The sequence below is a fragment of the Molossus molossus genome, unplaced genomic scaffold (genome assembly GCF_014108415.1).
Source record: "Molossus molossus isolate mMolMol1 unplaced genomic scaffold, mMolMol1.p scaffold_m16_p_7, whole genome shotgun sequence".
Classification (NCBI taxonomy): Eukaryota; Metazoa; Chordata; class Mammalia; order Chiroptera; family Molossidae; genus Molossus; species Molossus molossus.
The window spans coordinates 20,216,066-20,236,719 of record NW_023425401.1 but is presented as its reverse complement, the minus strand read 5'-3'; the positions used below and the strand labels follow the sequence as shown (position 1 = coordinate 20,236,719).

Sequence of the window (20,654 nt, the reverse complement as noted above, 5' to 3'; positions counted from 1 at the left end):
CTGAAAAACAAATAAAAATGTACAATACTTTATCACGGATAATGTTTTATTTCCTATTATATTCTACTTATTTTAAAGTGCTGGTTACAATACAATAGATTCATATCACATCCCTTGTTTTGTGTTTGTGTGTGTGTGTGTGTGTGTGTGTGTGTTTGGTTTTTTACTTTTTTTCCCCTTATTGATTTTAGAGAAAGAGGAAGGGAGGAGAGAGAGATAGAAACATCAGTGAGAGAGAACATGGATTGGCCGCCTCCTGCATGCCCCCCACTGGGTATTGAGCCCACAATCTGGGCATGTGCCCTGACTCGGAATTGAACTGGTGACCTCTTGGTGCATGGGTCGACGCTCAACCACTGAGCCACACCAGCCGGCGTACATCCTTTATTTTGTGAATCATCATCGGGGATTATCATGCAATGTTTATGAATTGAATATTTGCCAGAGAAATTCACTGAGAACTTTGTGATATAAGTCATGTTTTTGGAATAAAGAATATAATATCAAGAGAAGCATAATGATTAATTAATTACATGATGACAGTATTTACCTTCTTCCTACAATTTGTTGCTCTACAGTAAAGTAGACAAGAGAGCAGCCAGTTAGTTACCTTGTGTTCTAGTTGATCATGAATACATGGTAATCTGGATTTTTAGATTACCACTGGTAGGAGTAATGTTGAAATGTGTGTGTATTTTAAGCCTACTTATTAAATAATGTTTTGAAGAAAATTGCTGTTAACAGTGAGTTAGATTTATGTGGTGGTAATAGATAACACGGTCACTGTGTGATAGATACCATTTAAGCATCTTGCTATATTTCTTTTTTACTCTATACAACAAGCCTTGAAAGACATCTCATTACTTCTTACCAGTTTTATAGACAAGGGAACAGAGAGAGGTTAGTAATTTTCCTCCATCTCATCTTATTTATATGAGCAGTAAGCGCAGTGCCCGTTTTGAAAACAGGAAGTTTTATTTCAGAAACTGGTCTTCCAACTTCTATGTTTTGTATATAAATAAGTGGTATCTAGTATCACTGAGGAAAGCAATTTTGCTAAATTGAGAGCAACATGTTGATGCATCCTAATAAAAGCAGTGAGTTACAAAAATTTAGATGGTATCCATTATAATTTAACTTTAATCCAATGATGAATAATGTTCAAAATATTGTAGAAATAACAGATGAGTTTGAATTATTCTTCATAAATCCAACTACTACTTCAGACATTTTCCATTGAAAGCAAATTACTTAAAACCACAAATTGATGTATTTTTCTGCATGTATTTAAACTTAAAAAAAAAACATTTCCAGAAGTAAAAATTATTTTCACTTGGTCCTTTCAAATATGTTTGCCACAAACAAATGTGAACTAATACATTGACCAGTGACAGAATTCTGAGGAATTGTAAATGTAAAATTAGTGCCAAAATATGGTACTTTGTAGTCACTATACAAGAAAAATATTATTTTCCCAATAGTCTAAATTTCTACAGGGAGACATAAGCTTATGGAAACATAAAAACTAATAGATATACTTGATCTGTGCTTAAATAATCCATATAGATCTATTTTACTTTCTAAATTTATGTTATTTCTTTATAATACAGTTATAAGAAAAAAGATATGAAGAATATTTCCTCAACTTTAAAAAATGTTTCTTGAAGACACATCTATTATGTTTTTCATTAGCATTACATATACATAGATATAAAATAATTTCCTTGTGGATTCATTACTAGGATAATGTTTATCTTTCTTGAAGAATTAATGTGATTATTTACTGCAACTATGCAATTCTTTAAAAAATGTGTTCTTCTTTGTCAGAAACTAAGCTATTCCACTTGCTTAGTTGAATTAATTGTCCTTAGCCTATGCAGAGAATTTACTTGTATTTTATTTTAAAAATACAAATTTTACTGTTTTTTAATTTAAAAGGAATCCTCATCAATTATTTAAAAATTATATAAATTAAAGAAATAGAGACAAGTAATTTCTATGTTGGTGATATTAAATATAACATTCAATTTATGATGTCTTTTAATATCAAGTATGAATCACCAATGTCATTTTAATGGATAAACAATAATTTATTATACAGCTCTACTATAATTTTTTTTTCTTTATTAATTTTTAGAGAAAGAGGAAGAAAGAGGGAGAGAGAGGTTAGAAACATTGATGAGAGAGAACATCGATTGGCCTCCTGCATGTTCCCCACTGGGGATCGGGCCCACAAGCTGGCATGTGCCCTGACCGGGAATCAAACCGATGACCTCTTGGTGCATGGGTCGATGCTCAACCACTGAGCCACACTTGCTGGGTTACTATAATCTTTTTTTGTAAACCTCTAATGTTGAATATTTAAAGCTTTTCCAGCATCTCCTATTTAAAATAAAATTTTGCATGCCCTTGCCAATTAGCTCAGTTGGTTAGAGCATTATCCAGATACGCCAAGGTTTCAGGTTCAATATCTAGTCAGGGCACATACTAGAGTCAATCAATGAATGTATCAATAAGCAGAACAACAAGTTGATCTCTCTCTTTCTTTCTCCCTCTACCTTTCTCTCTCTAAAAATATATGTATATATATTTTTTAAAAATTAACAAAATGATTTTGCAGTAAGCATTATACAAGTTCGTCTTTGGGCAAATTGCTCATTATTTTTATGGAAAAGATTTCTAGCAGTATATTTTCTGGTTCAAACACTATCTATGCTATAATATACTTTTCACTTTCCACCCCTAACTGCAGTGAATGAAAAGTTGTCCATATTGCTGGACCCTAACCTATCATGGGTTTAGTAAATTTTTATTTTAAAAAATTCCAGTTTAATTTATGCCATTTTTTTTAGAGCATCTTCCAATTCTTTTAAAGGTGGCATAAAATAATGAAATTAGAAAATTGCCATTGCAGTTTTATTAGGAACAGAAAAGGCCCTGAAATAATGGGCATGTATGATATTTCTTGAGTGGACAAAAGCTTTTCATGTCCTTTAGTTGTATAAACAAAGAGTAAAGGTAGACTATTGAAGGACGTCTTACAGGGAGAATTGGTTCACAGTTTATCTTGAGCAAAGGGCAGAGGAAGATTAGGGAGAGGAGCAAAGACGAGGAGTGAAGAGTGAGCATCTTATGGCGGGAGGCCTGTTTGGGGAGATGCTGAGAGAAATTCTTGCAGCGAGGGTTGCTCCAGATCATGGAAACCCATGCAAGACCCAGTTTGCAGAAATTCACTTGTTCTTGAAGTCGGGTATCAGAAGAGGAGCAAAGAAGCCAGTGTAACTCATTTTTATGTGTGAGAGTAACATGAAGCAGTAAAAGCTTTAGAAAGATATACTTGGTTACTGCATGCCTATCTGAATAAAAGAGGGAGAATGGAAAGCAGCTTAGCTAACTAGCTTTTGTAGGAATTAATATGCAGAGAACTTACAAATGTATCCAAGTTCACACAGTTAGTAAACAGCAACTCCAGTTTTCCCGACACTGCATGTATGCGTGTTAGCACAGCGTGCAGATTCCACTAGACATAGAATGACGAAACCAATCGATGTGAGGATGTCACGGATGGTAATTCCTTCCAGCTTCGGAAAAACGTTGATGAATCGTGTTTTGATTATTCTGATGAAAGACAGGAATGAGACGTACAAAGTAAAAGATAAATTGACTGAAAGTTTGGAATTGGGGAGTTTTCTTGATGTCACTTACTTCGAAAACTTAGTAAGGTTGGGGAGTATTTGAGCCCTTCAGAAGAGAAAGGTGTGTGACGGGGGAGGCAGAGGAGAGAAAGGTGGATGTGAATTATGAATGTTTACAGAATTAGAGCAATGAGGGGTCTCAGGGAGGACTCCAGGGCAGGAATGAAGGTAGGAGGTGGAAAATTCAATGATGAAGAGCTTTGTGCTGCAAAAGGTGAAAAAATAAAATGAAATTTTTGATATTTCAAGGATAGGTCTTGGAAACAACATAATCGTTTCTCACTTATTTAAAAATAAGTTGTGTAATCCACAGGCACCGGTACATCCTAGAGATGAATGATACGAGAACACAGGAGAATATGCGGTGAAACAGGAAATGGAGATGCTGCCGTGGGAGGAAAGACCGTGACTACTAGGTGTCTCCTGTCTCTCAAGGCGCCGGTCCTAAGAGGAGAACGTGAAAGATAAAAATCAGGAAATCTAGTTTATAGTGAACTTTTAAATTAAAAAAAAATCTCAGTATGTTAAAGGTTGAAACTTGAGGTTATTAGAAGGAAGTATTTTTTAAACTTGTTGGTAGAAATTATATTAAAATGTAGAGTATAAAAATTACAGGATTAATTTAGAATTAGAAGGAAATCCAAGGCAAGTGCGGGTTGAGTAGGAGTGTGGAGATTGAGGTGGGTGACCCACAAGACATTGAATATAGTCTGCCTTTCAGCCATATCACAGAATGAAGACTGCAAAGGAGGAAAATATTGGGAAGATCAGTTCTTAGGTGGTGTCATTCTTCTCAGAGTTTCATTAGCACTTGTCTAAGTTAAGCCGTTCCAAAGAGAGGATAGTTTTCAAAGCTGCCCCTTTCAATTTCTCTGAATGGGATGGGAGAGGCGGGAAATCTAAGTGAACATTTATTCATCACTATCACTCTGAGCACATAGAGCTGATTAAGAGGCCATCTTTGCTTTGGAGGAGCTCAGCATCTTTTAGAAGACTTTGCTCAGTTATTCTCTTTTTTTTTTTTTTTTAATGTTTTTGTTGATATTTTAGGGAGAGAGGAAAGGAGAGAGAGAAACATCGATATGAGAGAGAAACATGGATTGACTACCCCCTGCATGCCCCCTACTGGTGATCAAGCCCACAACCCGGCATGTGTCCTGACTGGGATTGCAACTGGGACCTCTCAGTCCATGGGAAGATGCTCAATCCATTGGGCCATAGCCCAGCTGGGCTTTTTTTAAATATTAGTTATCCTCTAAATACAAGGATCTCCTAAGTCTTTCATTTACCAAGCTCCTATAATGTTTTCAACTTAAAATCAATGAATTGAATTAAGAAGAAATAAAATTTATTTAAATTATTCTAGTTTTTATCCTTTTGTCAAAATTTGAGTCTATTCCATCATCACTTAGTGATGGAATTCAGAATAACATGTATTGAGGATCTATTTTACATTAGTTATTCTGCAAGGTTATGACGTTCTAGAAATATGTATCATCTGATTCAGCTATTTTTCTTTTCTACGACAGTATTTTCAAAGGACACCAGTGGTTTACACATCCCAAATCAATGGATTTTTCTCAGGTTTCCTCTTTATCCTTGTGTCTTCTGAACCCAGTGATCAACTCCTCTTCCTTTAAACTTGAACTTTATATGCTGCACTTCCGTTTATCTGCTGCTCCTCTCCAGTTCTCACTAATGTATCCATTACATCTGTATCCGATGAAACATGGGGTTTCTAAAGTGTATTAGTCTCTTCTCAGCATGTTGCTCCATTGTGTAATTTTCTCATGTTTTAATTATCCTCACTCTCTTATGGGCTTTGATTCTAGTTCTTCTTGATTCTAATCATTAGGGGGCTCTGATGGAGGGTTCACCCAACTTCCTTATTCATACAATGAACAGACTCAGCAGGACCATCCTTATTTTTTTAAGTTCTTTTGTTTGTGGTCTAAATCCGTATCTGTAATGTTCAGCCCTTTCTTACACTGCAGGCTGACATTTCCAAGATGTCCTGCAATTATTTTAACTTGACGGGGTTTAAAAGTTGATCCTCCCATCATCGCCTCAACACTTGCTCTTCCTCAGTCCTGCTAATGCCTCTCCCCCAAGCATGCAGGGGGGTCCCACTTAGGCTCCATCATTCCTCTTCTCTCTTGTCCAGCCCCTCACCAAGTGAAGACCTTTTCCCCACCAGCTCTTTCTCTTTTGAAAGTAGGAATCGTCATTTTAGATGTGTTTTTCTTCCACAATACCTAGTATACAACCTTGCACAGAGCAAGTGCTCAGTAAATATGTGTTAAAAGGAGTGTCTCATTCCTCTTTTCATTTAAGTACTATTAGTACTTGTTCAGAAATGTCGAATCATAATTAAAGCCAATAAAATGAGAATCGGATCACCATTCTCTTTTTTTCCACTCCTAGCTCAAGTACAACATTTAAAACACCTGAAATAGAATAAACTGCTTAGAAAAACAGTGTTGTTCTTTGAACCCCTATAGAACATTAATTCAGTGAAAATCTGTTCAAACCACAACTCTAATTAAAGGTTTTAGCTGCCAAATAATATGTTCTGGTTAAAGCCAAGCTAGTATTATGGAGTGTTTCATGAATAACAGCAAAAGCTTTCTACTTTGCTGTTGATTTTCTCATGGGAAACTCATGGAAAGGAGAGTGATACCTCCCTGTTGACTTTAACTTTTAGAAATGCAAAGCATGCTGAAATTGTACATAATTCTCTTCTAAAGAAAAGGAAATAGCATTTCAATGGTTTTCCTCAGTGTCTTGTTGAGTTATGGTGGGGCACAACAATTGATTTACCAGATGGGAGGTTACAGTAGATATTCAGGTGATTAAGTTGTATGAAGACTGGAACTGCATCTCATACCATAAAGATCATGTGTAAAAGCAAAACTATTTTAATTAACTACATTTTGAAAGTAGCTAATTAGAGGTTTAAACTTTTCCCCCCTCCTTTTACATCCATTGCACTAAAAAGGGAAATTGATCTTAAAAATGAGCCTATCCTACAGTTCTTTGGCTCAATCATTTAATATCGCAAATGAAATCAATTTTTAAAAAAGTAAAATGGTCCCACTTGAGTGAGTTTTGAAAGTTGCTTGCTTATTGTGGCTATTTAATATATACAAGGTACCCTTAGAATGTTAGGGTTAAAGTAAATGATCCTTAACTTATGCCCTTATGGAACTTTAGCTGAAAAATTTAAAAGAAAAAAGGCTGTATTTTTGTCTTTTCTTTTTTTCTCCTTTGGATCTGTTTACAAGTAAGCAAATATATTAATAAAACCTTTGCCTTTTATAGAAAAGTGTATCTGATAAAGTGGTGAATACTAATTTGAAGTAAAGTATTATCCTGGTATTTTTGCTAAGTGGAGGGCATATATCATTAATAGTTTTCTGTAATATCCTACTTTCTTACCTAAAGATAATACAATAAAAATACAGCACAGTAAAACCTGATCTCATCAGAACCGGTATTTCAGAATAATCAGATAGCCAAAGCAATGCCAACCTTGGACTTCATTAGACTATTTCTGTGGATTCTGTAATAAATTACCACAAACTTAGTTGCTTAAAATAATGCGTATTTATTATCTTCTTGTGCCGGAGGTCATACGTCCAAAACGTGTCTCACTGGGCTAAAATCGAGGTGTCCGCAGGGCTGCGTTCCTTTCTGGAGGCTCCAGGGACAATTCCATTTTCTTGCTTTTTCCAGCTTCTGGGGGCTGCCCACATTCTCTGTGTTGTGGCTCCTTCCGTCCTCAGCACCAGCAATGCCTAGCTGAGTCATTCTCTCATTGCATCACTGATCTTCTGGGCCTCTCTTCGCCTTTTTTTTTTTTTTATCCTCACCCGAGGACATTTTTCCATTTTTTATTCAGATAGAGCAGGAGGGAGAGACAGGAAGAGAGAGAGAGAAACTTCGACATGAAAGGGACACATCGAGTGGCCAACACCCACATGACCCAACCTGGGCTGGGGACAAACTGCAGCCAAGGTACATGCCCTTAGCGGGAACTGAACCCGGGTCTCTGTGGACCGCAGGCTGACATTCTAACCGCTGAGCCAAATCAGCTAGGGCTCTTCTCCTTATTTTTAAAGGATCCTTGTGATTATATTGGGCCAACCTGGATAATCCAGGATGACTTCTTTATCTTTAAATCAGATGATTAAAGGTAATCATCTGGACATAGACATCTTTGGGGAAGAGGCATTATTCTGCCTACTTCAATGACTTGGAGTTTTTATTAGGATGATGTTTTCTACAGGGTACTTTGACTTATTACCCCTTTATCATTGTATTTGAAGTTTTTTTTTTTTTGAGGTTTACTTATTCAGACATCATCCAGAGAAAGTTAGCTAAATAGAGGATGTTTAATTAATAGGTCAGTCTAGAGAAGGGTTCTGGGGTGACCCTCCTAAATTCAGAGGCAAAATAATGCCTTTTATGTCAGTCTGAAATAGATAATAGTGTTTCCTTATTATGTATCATAAAGAAAATTTATGATAAAGATAATAAAGTAAAGCTATGAATTCCATAGAAACCAGAGTGGATCACCAAGAACATTCCAAAACTATAAACTTTTCAAAATCATAACTTGCAAAGGAAAATGAATAATGACAAGACCTGCCCACCTGACTTGGAATGTCAGAAGCAGGAAAAGAACAGGAAGGAGGTGGCATTTGAGCTGCGTGGAAGACAAACTCCTGTCGACCAGAAGTCAACTGACATGTCGTCATTGGTGCCGTTGACTTGGAGCAACTGGATGTGTCTGAGGCCAAATAGACTAGTGGTTGCCCCTATGGACCCGAAATTACATTGAAGTAGAAAACAGCTCTAAGTAGCAGTAATTAAACCTTCAGGAAATATAGGCACATGACAAGGTTGACCAGAAGGCCAGTTAAACTATGCTGAACACTGATTCCCTAAAGAGATTAGTGGGCCATTTCTGCAGTGACCTAAGCCAGAACTCTGGAAGGCACACTGGGCAACAGTTCTCCTGCCTCATCCTCTGTGCTGTCTCTGCAACTTGCCCTCCTGTTTCCCATCATGCCTCTGTCACAGTTCTGCACCCATCCGGTCCAATTCCCATTCTAGTTCTTGACCTTTCTCTGATCCCACCATACCCCTGTCCAGTCAACCCTTTTTGTCTTTTTAAAATTTAAACCTAACTTCCCATCCTCCTTCTTGACAATTCTCTAATATCTCTTCTATCATGTGCAAGGCTGAGGTCCTTCCATGAAATCCACGAATTCTCTCCTCCCTTCCCTTCCCCCCTATTTTTTCCCAACTCCACTATTCACGTCCCTTTGCCCTAGCAGTACTGAGTAAGTTGCGATTCCATGAACGATTCTTTCTGTTTCACACTCACACAAACCATTCACACCTGGTTTTTGAAATGTTTCTTGCTCATCCGAAAGTGTGTGCTTGAACAGTTCATACTCATCTTTAAATGTTAAGCGGATATATACTTCCTCTGTTAAGTTTTACTTGATGCCTTCCTGTTACCCACCAGGCAACCCTAAATATTCACTACATTCTTTATGCCAAATATATATGCCCAAATATACTGGGACATATCTCTGTGCATATATGGCTATATTAAAATTCTCTAGTAGCTAAGAAATCCTTGAGGATATTGTCTATGACTTACTTGTTATAGTATCCCTAGCATCTTCAGAGAGCTCTAATGGGCACTGAACAATCTTACATAAATAAATGTGTAGAAAAAATTGGAGCTAGTATACATTTCTTTGGGTACTTAAAAATAGAGCAAAATTCTTTACAAAATAATTTTTTAAACTAATTGGCAGTAATATTTTATAGGAAAGAGATTGAGTGCCTGCTTTTGGATAGCTATAAACTGGGCAAGTCAGAAATAAACAAAGGAAACAAATGAAAAAGAGCTAGAGAATGATTTTATAGTTTTATGAGAATGAACTGAAAAATTTCACATAAACATCAGAGACCAAAAGTTGAAAGTCATGCATTTGAAGAAAGTAAGTTTTATGGCATTTAAATTAGACAGTGATTTACTATACTTACTGCATGTCATTCCATTCAGTACTTTTGAACTCTTTCAAGTCGGGAGAAAGGATATTACTATCCACATTTGCAGGCAAGAGGATTGAAGCACTTTCCCCCAATCACACAGTTATTGGCAGAGTCCAGACTGGAAAACAGGTCCAGACTCTTATGAACGTAACCAGGTGAAGGTCATGCTGAGAGCACAAATAAGTACAATAAAGGTTAAACTTATGCTGATACCCAGGGAGTTATCGGGAGAGAGGTATTAGTTTTCTGAATGGGAACTTGCGTGCTGTCCCAGCGTGTGTCTCTATCAAATACTGGGCTGCCCCGGGCAGATCTCACTCCCGAAGGTGGTCCTCACCTGGTCGTGAAATCAGTTCACACCTATTTTTACACATGCAGCTCTGAAGTGTCTGGGTGGAAGTGTGTTAAAAAGATTTACAGCCACAAATAATACTATTCATGACATTTCTATTTAAAATTAGAGTACATAAAAGATACATCTAAGAGAGGATAAATATAAAACTGTTAAGACACAGTGTACTTTTTTTCATGCCCAGACAGGAATTAATTTATTATTGAAAAGATTAGTAGAACTGAGTAATTCTGAATTTTTATTTATAAGTATAGAATTTTAAAACTAAAGAGGATTATTTGGGGAAAAAAAAGAAAAATATCTATAAATTCAGACTCCTCCGTATTATTTAAGTTGTAAGCTACTGGCTTAGAGGTAAGACTATTATAAACTCGTAGGCTTTAGGCTAAAAATTCAACTACGTTGAAGAAAACAGAAACATGCTCTTAATTAGTTTTATTGACGTGATCCTTCAAACGTTTTTATATTTTCTAAATGCAAATTTTCCAAATGTATCTTTACTTAGGTAAACATACATTTTTTACATTTGAAAAAGTAAAGCATAGCCCTGGCCGGTTTGGCTCAGCGGTTAGAGCGTCGGCCTGCGGTCCAGAGAGACCCGGGTTCGGTTCCCGCTAAGGGCACGTACCTCGGTTGCAGTTTGTCCCCGGCCCTGGTCGGTTGTGCGGGTGGCAGCCACTCGATGTGTTCCTTTCACATCGATGTTTCTCTCTCTCTCTCTGTTCCTCTCTCTCCCTCCCACTCTACCTGAACAAAAAATGGAAAAATGTCCTCGGGTGAGGATAAAAAAAAAAAAAGAAAAAGAAAAAGTAAAGCATATAAAGGAAGTAACATAGAAATGTGTTCTAGACTGGATGGGATGTGCATTTCCTTGACTCCCAAACATAGTCATTTTGATGCTTGCCCGAGAAATGACATTCCTTCCCCATTCCACATCTGCCATGGAAGACCTCTTGCCATACATTCAACACCAAGAAATTCTTAGAAATTAGAGAATTTGAAGTTCAGCCAGTTTTCTTCTCAGCATTTGAAACCCAGCCTTCTAATGTAAGTTTTCTTTCATGCATGGATACACGCATGCATGAATTTATTCATTCAACAACTGTTTATTGAGACCCACCACGAGTCTGTGTAGTTGGTCCGTACTGAGCATAGACATAAAACCAGTTTTCACGTTGACTGCTCGGAGCGCTGTGTGTGGGGAAGTCGTCACGGTGGAACGGTGAGGGTCACAGCCATACTGCATGGTTCCAGGGTCCGAAATGGTGGGAGCAAGTGGAAGGCTATGTAAAAACAATTTTTAAAAAAACATGACAGTGAGGTAAAGTATCTATTTAGACAGTAGCCAAAAATATCCGTATCTCAGGAGGGCTTATTTGTAACTGAATGGCAAGGTCTGAGCATGTCTACATGCTGAAAAGCAGCCAGAAGAGAGAGGGAGTTTGAAGATACAGATTGAATAGCCTCTGTTAGTATTATAATTTAGCTACATGTTGCTTGATCTCTATCTTTGAGGCCATAATGCCTTTCAGTATCCCTTCCCTGCCCTGCTAACATATTTAGTCTTCATTTCTTGAATTTGCCCGCACATTCCTCTGGATGAAATGGTTTCTTCTACCTAGAACTGCACTTCCCTCCCACCTCTGTGGGTCAGGATCTCACTGGGCCCCCAGGATTTCCCAAGGCCAGTGACTCTCTGACAGCCCAACACTGTGCTCACACCTGTCACACGGCGTCCGTCACTGTTAGTGGATTATTCCTCCCGGCTAGACCACCAAAGCCTCGGAGAAAAGCTTCTCTCCCCTCTTCCTGCATCACTTGCCTCAGTATCAACACAGCCCTCTCCTGGGTCACTGACTCATTCATTGAATGAGTAGCTAATGGGTTTATTCTATCTAGTAGGCCCGTATAAATGCTAAGTAGAAAATGGAAACATAACTAGACATGTTCTCACCCATTCCCACTTGTCATAGAACCTGCAACCTTGGTTCTCACGATTGTTTTGCAATTGCTCTTAATTGAATTTAATTAAACAATGGAACTGACTAGTTTTAATCTTAACTATGGTGATGAAATATTTCACCACACATTATAATTTTAATTTTTTTCTGTCTAGAGTCACAATGTTTGTTTTTCTTTATTGATGTTAGAGAGAGAAAGGAAGGGAGAGGGAGAGAGAGATAGAAACATCAGTGAGAGAGAACATCGACTGGCCGCCTCCTGCAGGCCCCCCTCTGGGGATCAGGCCCACAACCTGGCATGTGCCCTGACCAGGAATCGAACTGGCGACCTCTTGGTGCATGGTTGATGTTCAGCTGCAGAGCTATACCAGCTGGGCTAAAATCACAACGTTTGATGAAAGTATCTTATCTGTTAAAAATGGTCATTTTTACTTTAAACTTCATGGAAATTCTAAGAAAATCGCTATTTCCTCTTGTCTGTCCCCCTTTATTAAAGAAAGCATTGAGTAGGTTTTGCATGTCCGTTCATTCAGAGCACTTGTCCTGAGTGCCGACAGAGCCAGCGGAGCTCTGGTGAGAAGGGGCGGCCTTCAGCCGGGCACTGCCCTGAGCTCCAGGGCGCTGAGTGCCCTGCCATGGGGCTCTGAGCTCTGGAGACCCTGCCCTGGCTCTGAGATGAGGCCCCCATGCGGAGTCCGGGAAACCTGCCCAGAGCTAGCGGCCCTCCCCTGCTAGACCACGCTCTTTTGACCCAGGAGTGCAAACTGTTTTCTTGTGCTGCCTCCCAGGGCTCCATGATACTCTCTGCCCTGTGTGCCCCATGCCACTGTTTTTCTAATCATAAGAAGTTGGTGGTGGTTGTGATCTTCCTAAGAGGAACCATTTACACTGATGGAAGGCAGTACTCACAAGTGCACATGCAGGCTCACAATCAGACGCACCACCGTGCTGTCTTTCAAAGCAGAACGTTGTAGATGACCTAAACGTCTAGCTATCAGAAATAAAAGACTATGTACTCATATTTAAATGTGGCATAATGCCATATGGTATATCCACCTAATGTATTTTTTAAAAAATATATCATTGCTTGAGAAAAGAGTCATAATAAATTTTTAAGTGAAAAGCAATAAATGGAATCATTTCAAAGAATACATAATTGCTTGGGGGAAGACTCATAATATGTTCTTAAGTGAACAGATAGGATACAATTATAAATATAATATGATTCTCATTTTTAAATACTTTACATACAAAACACAAAAGTAACATTTTTAACAGGATATATTCAATCTGTCCTATTTTTAAAATTTGTGAACATATATGACTTACATAATCAGAAGTAAGCAATAAATGTTATAAAATAAATACTCTTCAGAACAACACAATGTAAACTGAGTGAGTAACATTTACTAATATGCTTTTTGGAAAAGAATAATTCACTTTTTACAATTAGACATAATTAGTATAGCCTCAATAATAGAATGCACAGCTGTCTTCAGTAGTAGTTTTGAATAAAAAGAAAGTACTATAATTTCTCCAGGAAATTATATTACTATAAAAGTGGCTAGTTATTAGAAGCTAAAGTTCCCAAAGAAATGAATTTTGTTCTTCAATATCAAAATGTATAAAATTTGACTTTATAACAGTAAGAGTCATATTATCCAAGACAAGAAAGAGCATGTTGTGTTCTATTTAATTATTCTGAATGCTAATTTTGAAAATACATAGCCTTTGCCCAGTTATGAAATTTTAAAATTATAATAACTTATATCTCTAGATGAACTTGCTTAGAGAATCTACTGTCTCCCCAAAGTATCTTTTCATAATTGTCATGACTACATGACTGATCAGGACACAGGTGACATGAATTGCAACAGTGCTAGCGTAAAGGAGAGAAGTGACTTGGACAGGAACTGTACTAGGAAACCCAGTCTTTATAAAGGACATTCAGGAGAGAGTGAATGGGTGACTATTCTTTCTGCTTGGTCCCAAGTGACAGTGTTAGAATATGGCAGCTCCTAAAGTAGCCCTGTGGGGAGGTGGCAGGGGAAGCCGAGGGGCTGGGGGCTGGGTGGAGGAAGTGACAGTCATCTAGTGGAGCGCAGGAGAGTAGAGGGTGCCAGAGAAGGGACCTGGCTGGTGACAGACGCATGAATTTCACCTGTGACTACAGGGCTGAGTGCGCATTGCCGGTGGGATTGCTAATATACTCAATATCCACTAATATAAAGATATATCAATCTAGTTCTTAATCTTGCTTGATAGTGAATGATCTTAATTAATAATGTTATTAACCATGACTCCATGGAAGCTTATTCCTTTTCTCCTTATGCACATCCAATGAAAATGAAGAACTTCTATATGCCACGCTATGTGGTATTGAATTTGTATCTAAGTTATTGGTGTGAAGAATATTCATAATTTAGGATTAAAAGTGAACAGAAACAAAATAAACACCATACGTAATTATTCTTAGTAGATGGTAATGTATTTACAACATAGAACAAAATAATGTAGAAATTATAACCAGGCAAGTGAAAACAGTGAGGAAAATAGGTCAAGTCCATTATTAACCAAAAAGTATTTAAAGTATTCTGAGTAAAGGATCAGAAAGGGACTGTTGCCATTTTTGTTGTTGTTACTGGAGGAAGCATCGCCCTTGGCAAAGGGCGTGGACCAGCTGTAGTTTTCTATCCCTCTACTTTTCATTTTAGCTGTTTTGTTTTATTTTAACGTAAGGTCCTCAACCTTATTTGCGGACTGCATTGAACATTCTTCTCTTCAACATCTCTCTATTGAACAACTTAGTTTTTGGCAGAAAGCCAGCGGAGCTAATAACTTTGTTCTAATCTTCCACCACAGTGCTTGGTAGGCATTGTTACTGCTGTGTAATAGGTGGTAAAATGATTCATGGAGATAGCAACTCGCCCAGGGTTGCAATTAGTACATGAAAAAGTTAGCGTTGTAGTCTGAGTCCAGTCAGTTTGTGTGCGAGACCGACCTGCTTCTATAAAAGGTTGTTTTCGTGTCTGTATGTGTGTGTACATGCGTGAAAACGACATACACACCAATGTCAGTGAAATGAAAATTCTGGGCCGTGTCGCTTACTGTGCCTTGGAATCTAGATTTTTTAAACCTGTGCTTCTACTTAACTTTGCTATTTATTTGCTATTGTTTATTCTTACTCCCTGTCACACCGAAGTTCATTCTGTACCATGGAGATCAGTAGGAGGAGAAAGATTTGAAATACACCTAGCTTGTGAGGCATTCTTCACATGTTTTCTGTTTCCTTTTGTTTGTGTGTATGTGTGTGTTTTTCTTTTAAGTAAAACATTTTTAGTTCTGTCCTCTTTATTTTAATATTGATTGTTTTATTTAAATAGTGAGAATCAATTTTTCATGCAAGGCTTCCTTCTCAGCAGGCAAATGCATTTAGATGGGTGCACACATTAAAAGCTTTGCTTCTGTTTCTGTGATTAATTGAGATGCAGAGAGTGATGGGTGTGGCGTAAAAATAGAAATGCAATTAATGCAACTAGGCATGAAATAGGTTCAAATACAAGCAGAATGTCTCCCCAGTTAGTGATCTCTTTCTGGGCTCTTGGGGATTTGCATTCCATTAGTAAGTCACTGGAATGGAAATCTTCAGACTTTAGGGAGACCAGAGCATTAAAAAAAAAAAAAAAAAGGAATTAACGATAACTGCAAACTGAGTCAGCACAATAGGTCATTAATTCTACTGCTTGGGTATATATCATGCTGAGCTTTGGTGGGTGGGCTTCTGAAATGTTAGGACTGGGTTTATAAAGTACTGCAGGGACTAAATGATGGTTATCTATCATTCCAACCATCACCCTCACTGCTGACATACTAATATTTAAAGTGACTCAAAACCAGTATTGAAACATAGGCCAAAGTTTTTGCTAAAACCAATGGATATAGACATTTACTTAGAAAACTTGTATATATTTTAAGAACATTAATTCAAGTTGCACTATATAGAATATCCATAATTCCTAGTATTAAAAAGCCATGTCCTCAATTGATAAGAGAAAAAAAATCACAGTGCCCCAAATATTATTGTTCCAAATTAAGAAAGTACATCTTTCTGTGTATCTCTATAACCAATAGAAGTTGACTGACTTTGCTGTCTTTAGAAAGTGGTATTGCAAATGTTCTAAAATACATGTTTAAGTATGGAAAGTATCGAAATATTTTGTATTTTCAAACTACCTGTAGCATTCCATGATTTCGACTAATCTTCACTTTCTTCCCTTACTCTGTCCTGCATTCTCTTTGAGAATCTCTAGCAGATATTATCTCCTTTGAGCATCCCAGTGTAGTAGTTATTAACACCTGCTGTTACTGGTTGTTTACCCCAGGGTTTCTCACACTTGGCAGTATTGGCATTTGGGTCCCCAAAGCTCTTTGTTGTGAGAGCTATCCTGTCCACGATAGTATATTTAGAAAGAGTCATGGCCTCTGTCCACTAGATCGCAGTAGCAAATTCCCATACGGACAATGCCCCTTGGTGTCAAAATCTTCCCAGGTTGAGAACCACTAGTTTATCTTCTACTGGACATTATTTCATTTGATTCTATCATAACTTTGCAAAATATGTAGGACTGTGCTAATCAGAATCTGTCAGGAAACGGAACCTACACAGTTTGGATCACAGACAGGTGATGCTTAGGGATGTTGAGGCACCCAGAGAAGAGACAGCAGGAAGTCATTCCGTCCCCTGGGCTGAAGGAGCAGGGAGAGGGAATAGTGTTCCTGGAGCGCTGGAGAAGCTGGAGTCGTGGACCGAGGGCCTCCAGGAGGAGGTGAATGAGGAAGAGACAAAGCTGTAGCTAGTGATGCAGCGCCGTAGTAGAGAGCACGGGATGCCCTAGCCCCTCCCGCCACCGAAATCCCACCAGCAAAGGACTGGAATGATGCAACCCTAGGATTCAGCCTCCATGGCCTCAGAGACAGACAGCAAATGGAATCTGTTGGGACAAATGGGGGGGGGGGGAACAACAGAAACAAACCATCCCCAATTTTAACAGGGAAAACAGGTTTTCAGATACAAAGTAATTCATTCAAAGTCAAATAGCTAGTGCGTGGAGCAGACATTTCAACGCACATCTACTGATGTGCTCTACAAAGGCCTCAAGGTGATTGATTTTCGTAGCTGGCAGATACAACAGAACCCAGTTCTCATTCCTAATCCGGAGCTCCTTCTTTTTATGTTGACCCTGGAAAGAAATTTAAGAGCTGTCTATTCAGCCCATTCTCAAACAGACCGAGGTAGGAATGAAAGGTACCTGCCGACCTGCAAAGCTTACAGAACTCTAGGTTTCACGTAGCATGTTTAAACGGCATTGGCTGTTTTCCCAAGCTGCTGGCACACTGTCTTGGTGTCGGACACTTCGCCCCGGCTCATGCAGTGTGTTAGGAGAGGGAGCAGGACTGGCCTGGGACTCGGAGTTGGGGCAGTAATAGAAATTCTGCAAACCTTTCCTTCCCTTTCGCGTTCACCCAGGTCTTCACAGTTATTCTCAGGTGTCTGATCGGTGGCCAGGCCCTGGGAAAGAAGGAAGGTGTTAGACTTTGGGTTTCACAATGGGGCGTCAGGCTCAGAAAGCGCTGGGACCCCCACAGCTGGGACATGGTGTCATGTGGGCTCAGTCCCACACGCGTCCCCGCTACACACGGTGCCTTTTCTGCTCCCCCTTTTCAAGTGCTTAACCAACTGATTGACTCCCACTGGACACGCAGCCTGTAGTTTAATCCGTTAGGGTTCGTCGGGAAATCATGCCAAATCCAAGTCTCAGAATCGGATTTCTGTCCTAGGGTTATAAGCAGGTGACAACAGATACCCATCTCGTTAGGGATTGCTCATTTTTTTCTTTCTAGGTTTTAGATGAATATATCTATTAGTTATAGCTTTTCAGAGACAACATTGGTGTGACTAGGGCAATTTTGAAATAAATATATACAGAAAAAAGTGTAAGTAAATTAATACAGTCCCATTTTCTGTCTTTAATCCTGGGTGAGTTGGATGCTAGTAATTCAGATTCAGGCTTCTCTGCTAAGATAAATTGGGTTGAGGTCCTGGAAGGCCTGGCAAGAACCGTAATCCTTCCCCTAAACTCTTTACCTTTTTTGCCTCAAAGTAGGAGGCCCGGGAAGAGACACATTTCAGGGGGTGGTCACTGAGCTGTTGTTCTCCATCCTGATTTCTGCCCTCTCCCCATTTTCTCCTGGTACAATATTTTTAGGACTTCATTTCTTACTTTTTTCATATTTGTAGGCATAAAATCGATTATGGAATACAAAAAATAAATTGTTTTATCTTTTGTAACTGAAGACTTTCAAATCCTTATTGCATCTAGCCCGTTCCAAGAAAGCAAGGGTTCTCAGCCTAAGGAGAAGCTGTGGGGGAGGGGGGCAAGAGAATAACTTCAGTAGAGGTATTTGAAGTCCAAAAGCAAAATAAATAAAGAGATAAATAAAAACTTAAGTTCTGCTTGTGATAACTTTTTGTAGTCCGGAAAAATAAAAAATCCCTTCGAAGAAAGAATTTTCACAGAACAAAAAAATCTAACTAAATTATAACATTGTGTCTGATATAGATGATTATCGGTAATTTGGAAAAAGTTTAATGACTTATTTTTATGATAGCCACATGTGGGGGTGGCAGTTATTTTCAGTATTTTGAAGGCTGGACTTGAGCCACACTAACTGATTACAGATCCCAGCTTCATCCCAGTTTACCTGTGTGACCTTGGGCAAGTTACTTACCCTCTCTGTGTTTTAGTTTCTCATTGCTGTTTAATCAAGGTATAAATAGAGTCTGTGCCATGTGGATTTTTTTATGGTTAAACAAGGTAATATTGACACATTTGAACAGTCATGGAAATCACTATATAAATTTAGCTATCGTCAGAAATCACTATGTAAATGTTAGTTAACACTATATAAATCAGTGGAACATAAGAATCACTGTATAAATGTTATATAGATTATATAAGCTAGAAATCACTATGTAAAAGTTAGCTATCATCAGGAATGTCTTCTTCATAATCATCACCACCACCATCATCGTCACTGATTTCTACTACACAGAAATTCGATACAATATTTCCATTCTTCTAAAATATAATTACTTAGAAACCTAATAAATAATGACTGATTATAAAGTGTCAGTATTTAGAATAGTTTAGCCGAAGAAATAGCAACATATATATGAATAATATGCATTTGTATATTGGAACATATAACCTAACTCCTAACTTTTTAACTTTAATGGCCACTCCTCTTTCTAGTTCAGTGTATACTCAATGTACAGGAAGTTTTATTCAAAATGATTCTTCTTGGTTGAGTGCTTTTATGCTGAGTATATTTTCCCAGGATTGTAGGTTAGAAACTACTGGCAAAGAAATATTATAGAAGTCGGAATTAGACATAAATTATATGCTACCGAGGTGTCTTCTCATTACCAGAAGTCAGGCCAGAGTCCCTCAAATCACATTAGGGTACAGATTTTGTGGTTATTGAGTTTCACCCTGGAGAAAATGAAAAGGGCTGAGAATGAAGGATCATAAATCTTACTCTGACCCAAACTTATTTAGTGATTGAATTTCCCATTAACAGTCCAATTCTGTTAGATAAAATCAGTAGAAAACACATGTTTAACTCCTTTTTCACTGTACATTGAGAGACGTATAAAAGCATTTCACACATTTCATAAAAATAATTACAGTAATATTTGTCTGTTTGATTTGAGGTCAATGCCTTATTTACATGCTTCGGGTTTCAATTTGAGATGAGAAGGGACCAAAAAAAGGGCGAGCCACTTTTTATACACAGGAGCAGTTGGCTCTCTATTTTTAATTTTTATCTATTTTCTTTGTCTCAACCCCCAGCCTCTGAGCCCAACCTGAAGGTGCGCTCCAGGTTAAAACAGAAAGTGGCAGAGAGGAGAAGCAGCCCCTTACTCAGGCGGAAGGATGGAAATGTCACTTCATTCAAGAAGCGAATGTTTGAGGTGACAGGTAATTGAGGACTGGGCAGACACACGCTAAAACGAAAATGCTGGTAGCAGGAATGAAGAAAAAAAAAGAGTTTAGAATAAATATGCCTGTTGCATATTAAAAGTTATTTTGAGGAGAAACATTTCTTGAAAGCAGATTATATTGCAAGCTCACAAGTAGTTCCGTAAACCTTGCCGTACATTCTCCAACTGTGTTAAACAGGAAATGAATGAAAAACAGAAATATGTGTCAATCTCGGCGCGACCGGGGAAGCCAAAGCTCACCGTAATCTGTTCAGAAACAGGCAGTCCATTTGGGGAATGCCAACCAGGAGAATATAACTTTTAATGAAATTTGATGAGAAATGAGCAGAGGGAGGTCCAAGAAGAACACTTCCCCCCCATGCTCAGACATGAATGTACGAAATACATCTGGGAAAATTAAACTACGTGGAACAGCAAACCTTGACTTTTCAACAAATTTACAGAACTCATAAATGACTTTATGTGTTTACTAGTGAGCTGGGACTTATGGCAGGAGGGGGATATAT

General features: G+C 38.2%; 1 protein-coding gene across 21 annotated transcripts in view; it reads left to right on the top strand.

Annotated features, from left to right (window-relative positions):
- The window catches only part of LOC118619779 (histone deacetylase 9), a 171,055-nt gene that overhangs the window by 110,730 nt on the left and 39,671 nt on the right, over positions 1–20,654 (top strand). For 9 of the 21 annotated variants that reach the window (XM_036246481.1, XM_036246479.1, XM_036246477.1 and 6 more), the window contains one exon: positions 19,997–20,125. The exons of the other annotated variants lie outside the window; for them this stretch is intronic. In XM_036246481.1, coding sequence (XP_036102374.1) covers positions 19,997–20,125 — 129 coding nt within the window. The remainder of the gene's footprint in view (positions 1–19,996; positions 20,126–20,654) is intronic. 21 annotated transcript variants of the gene reach the window in all.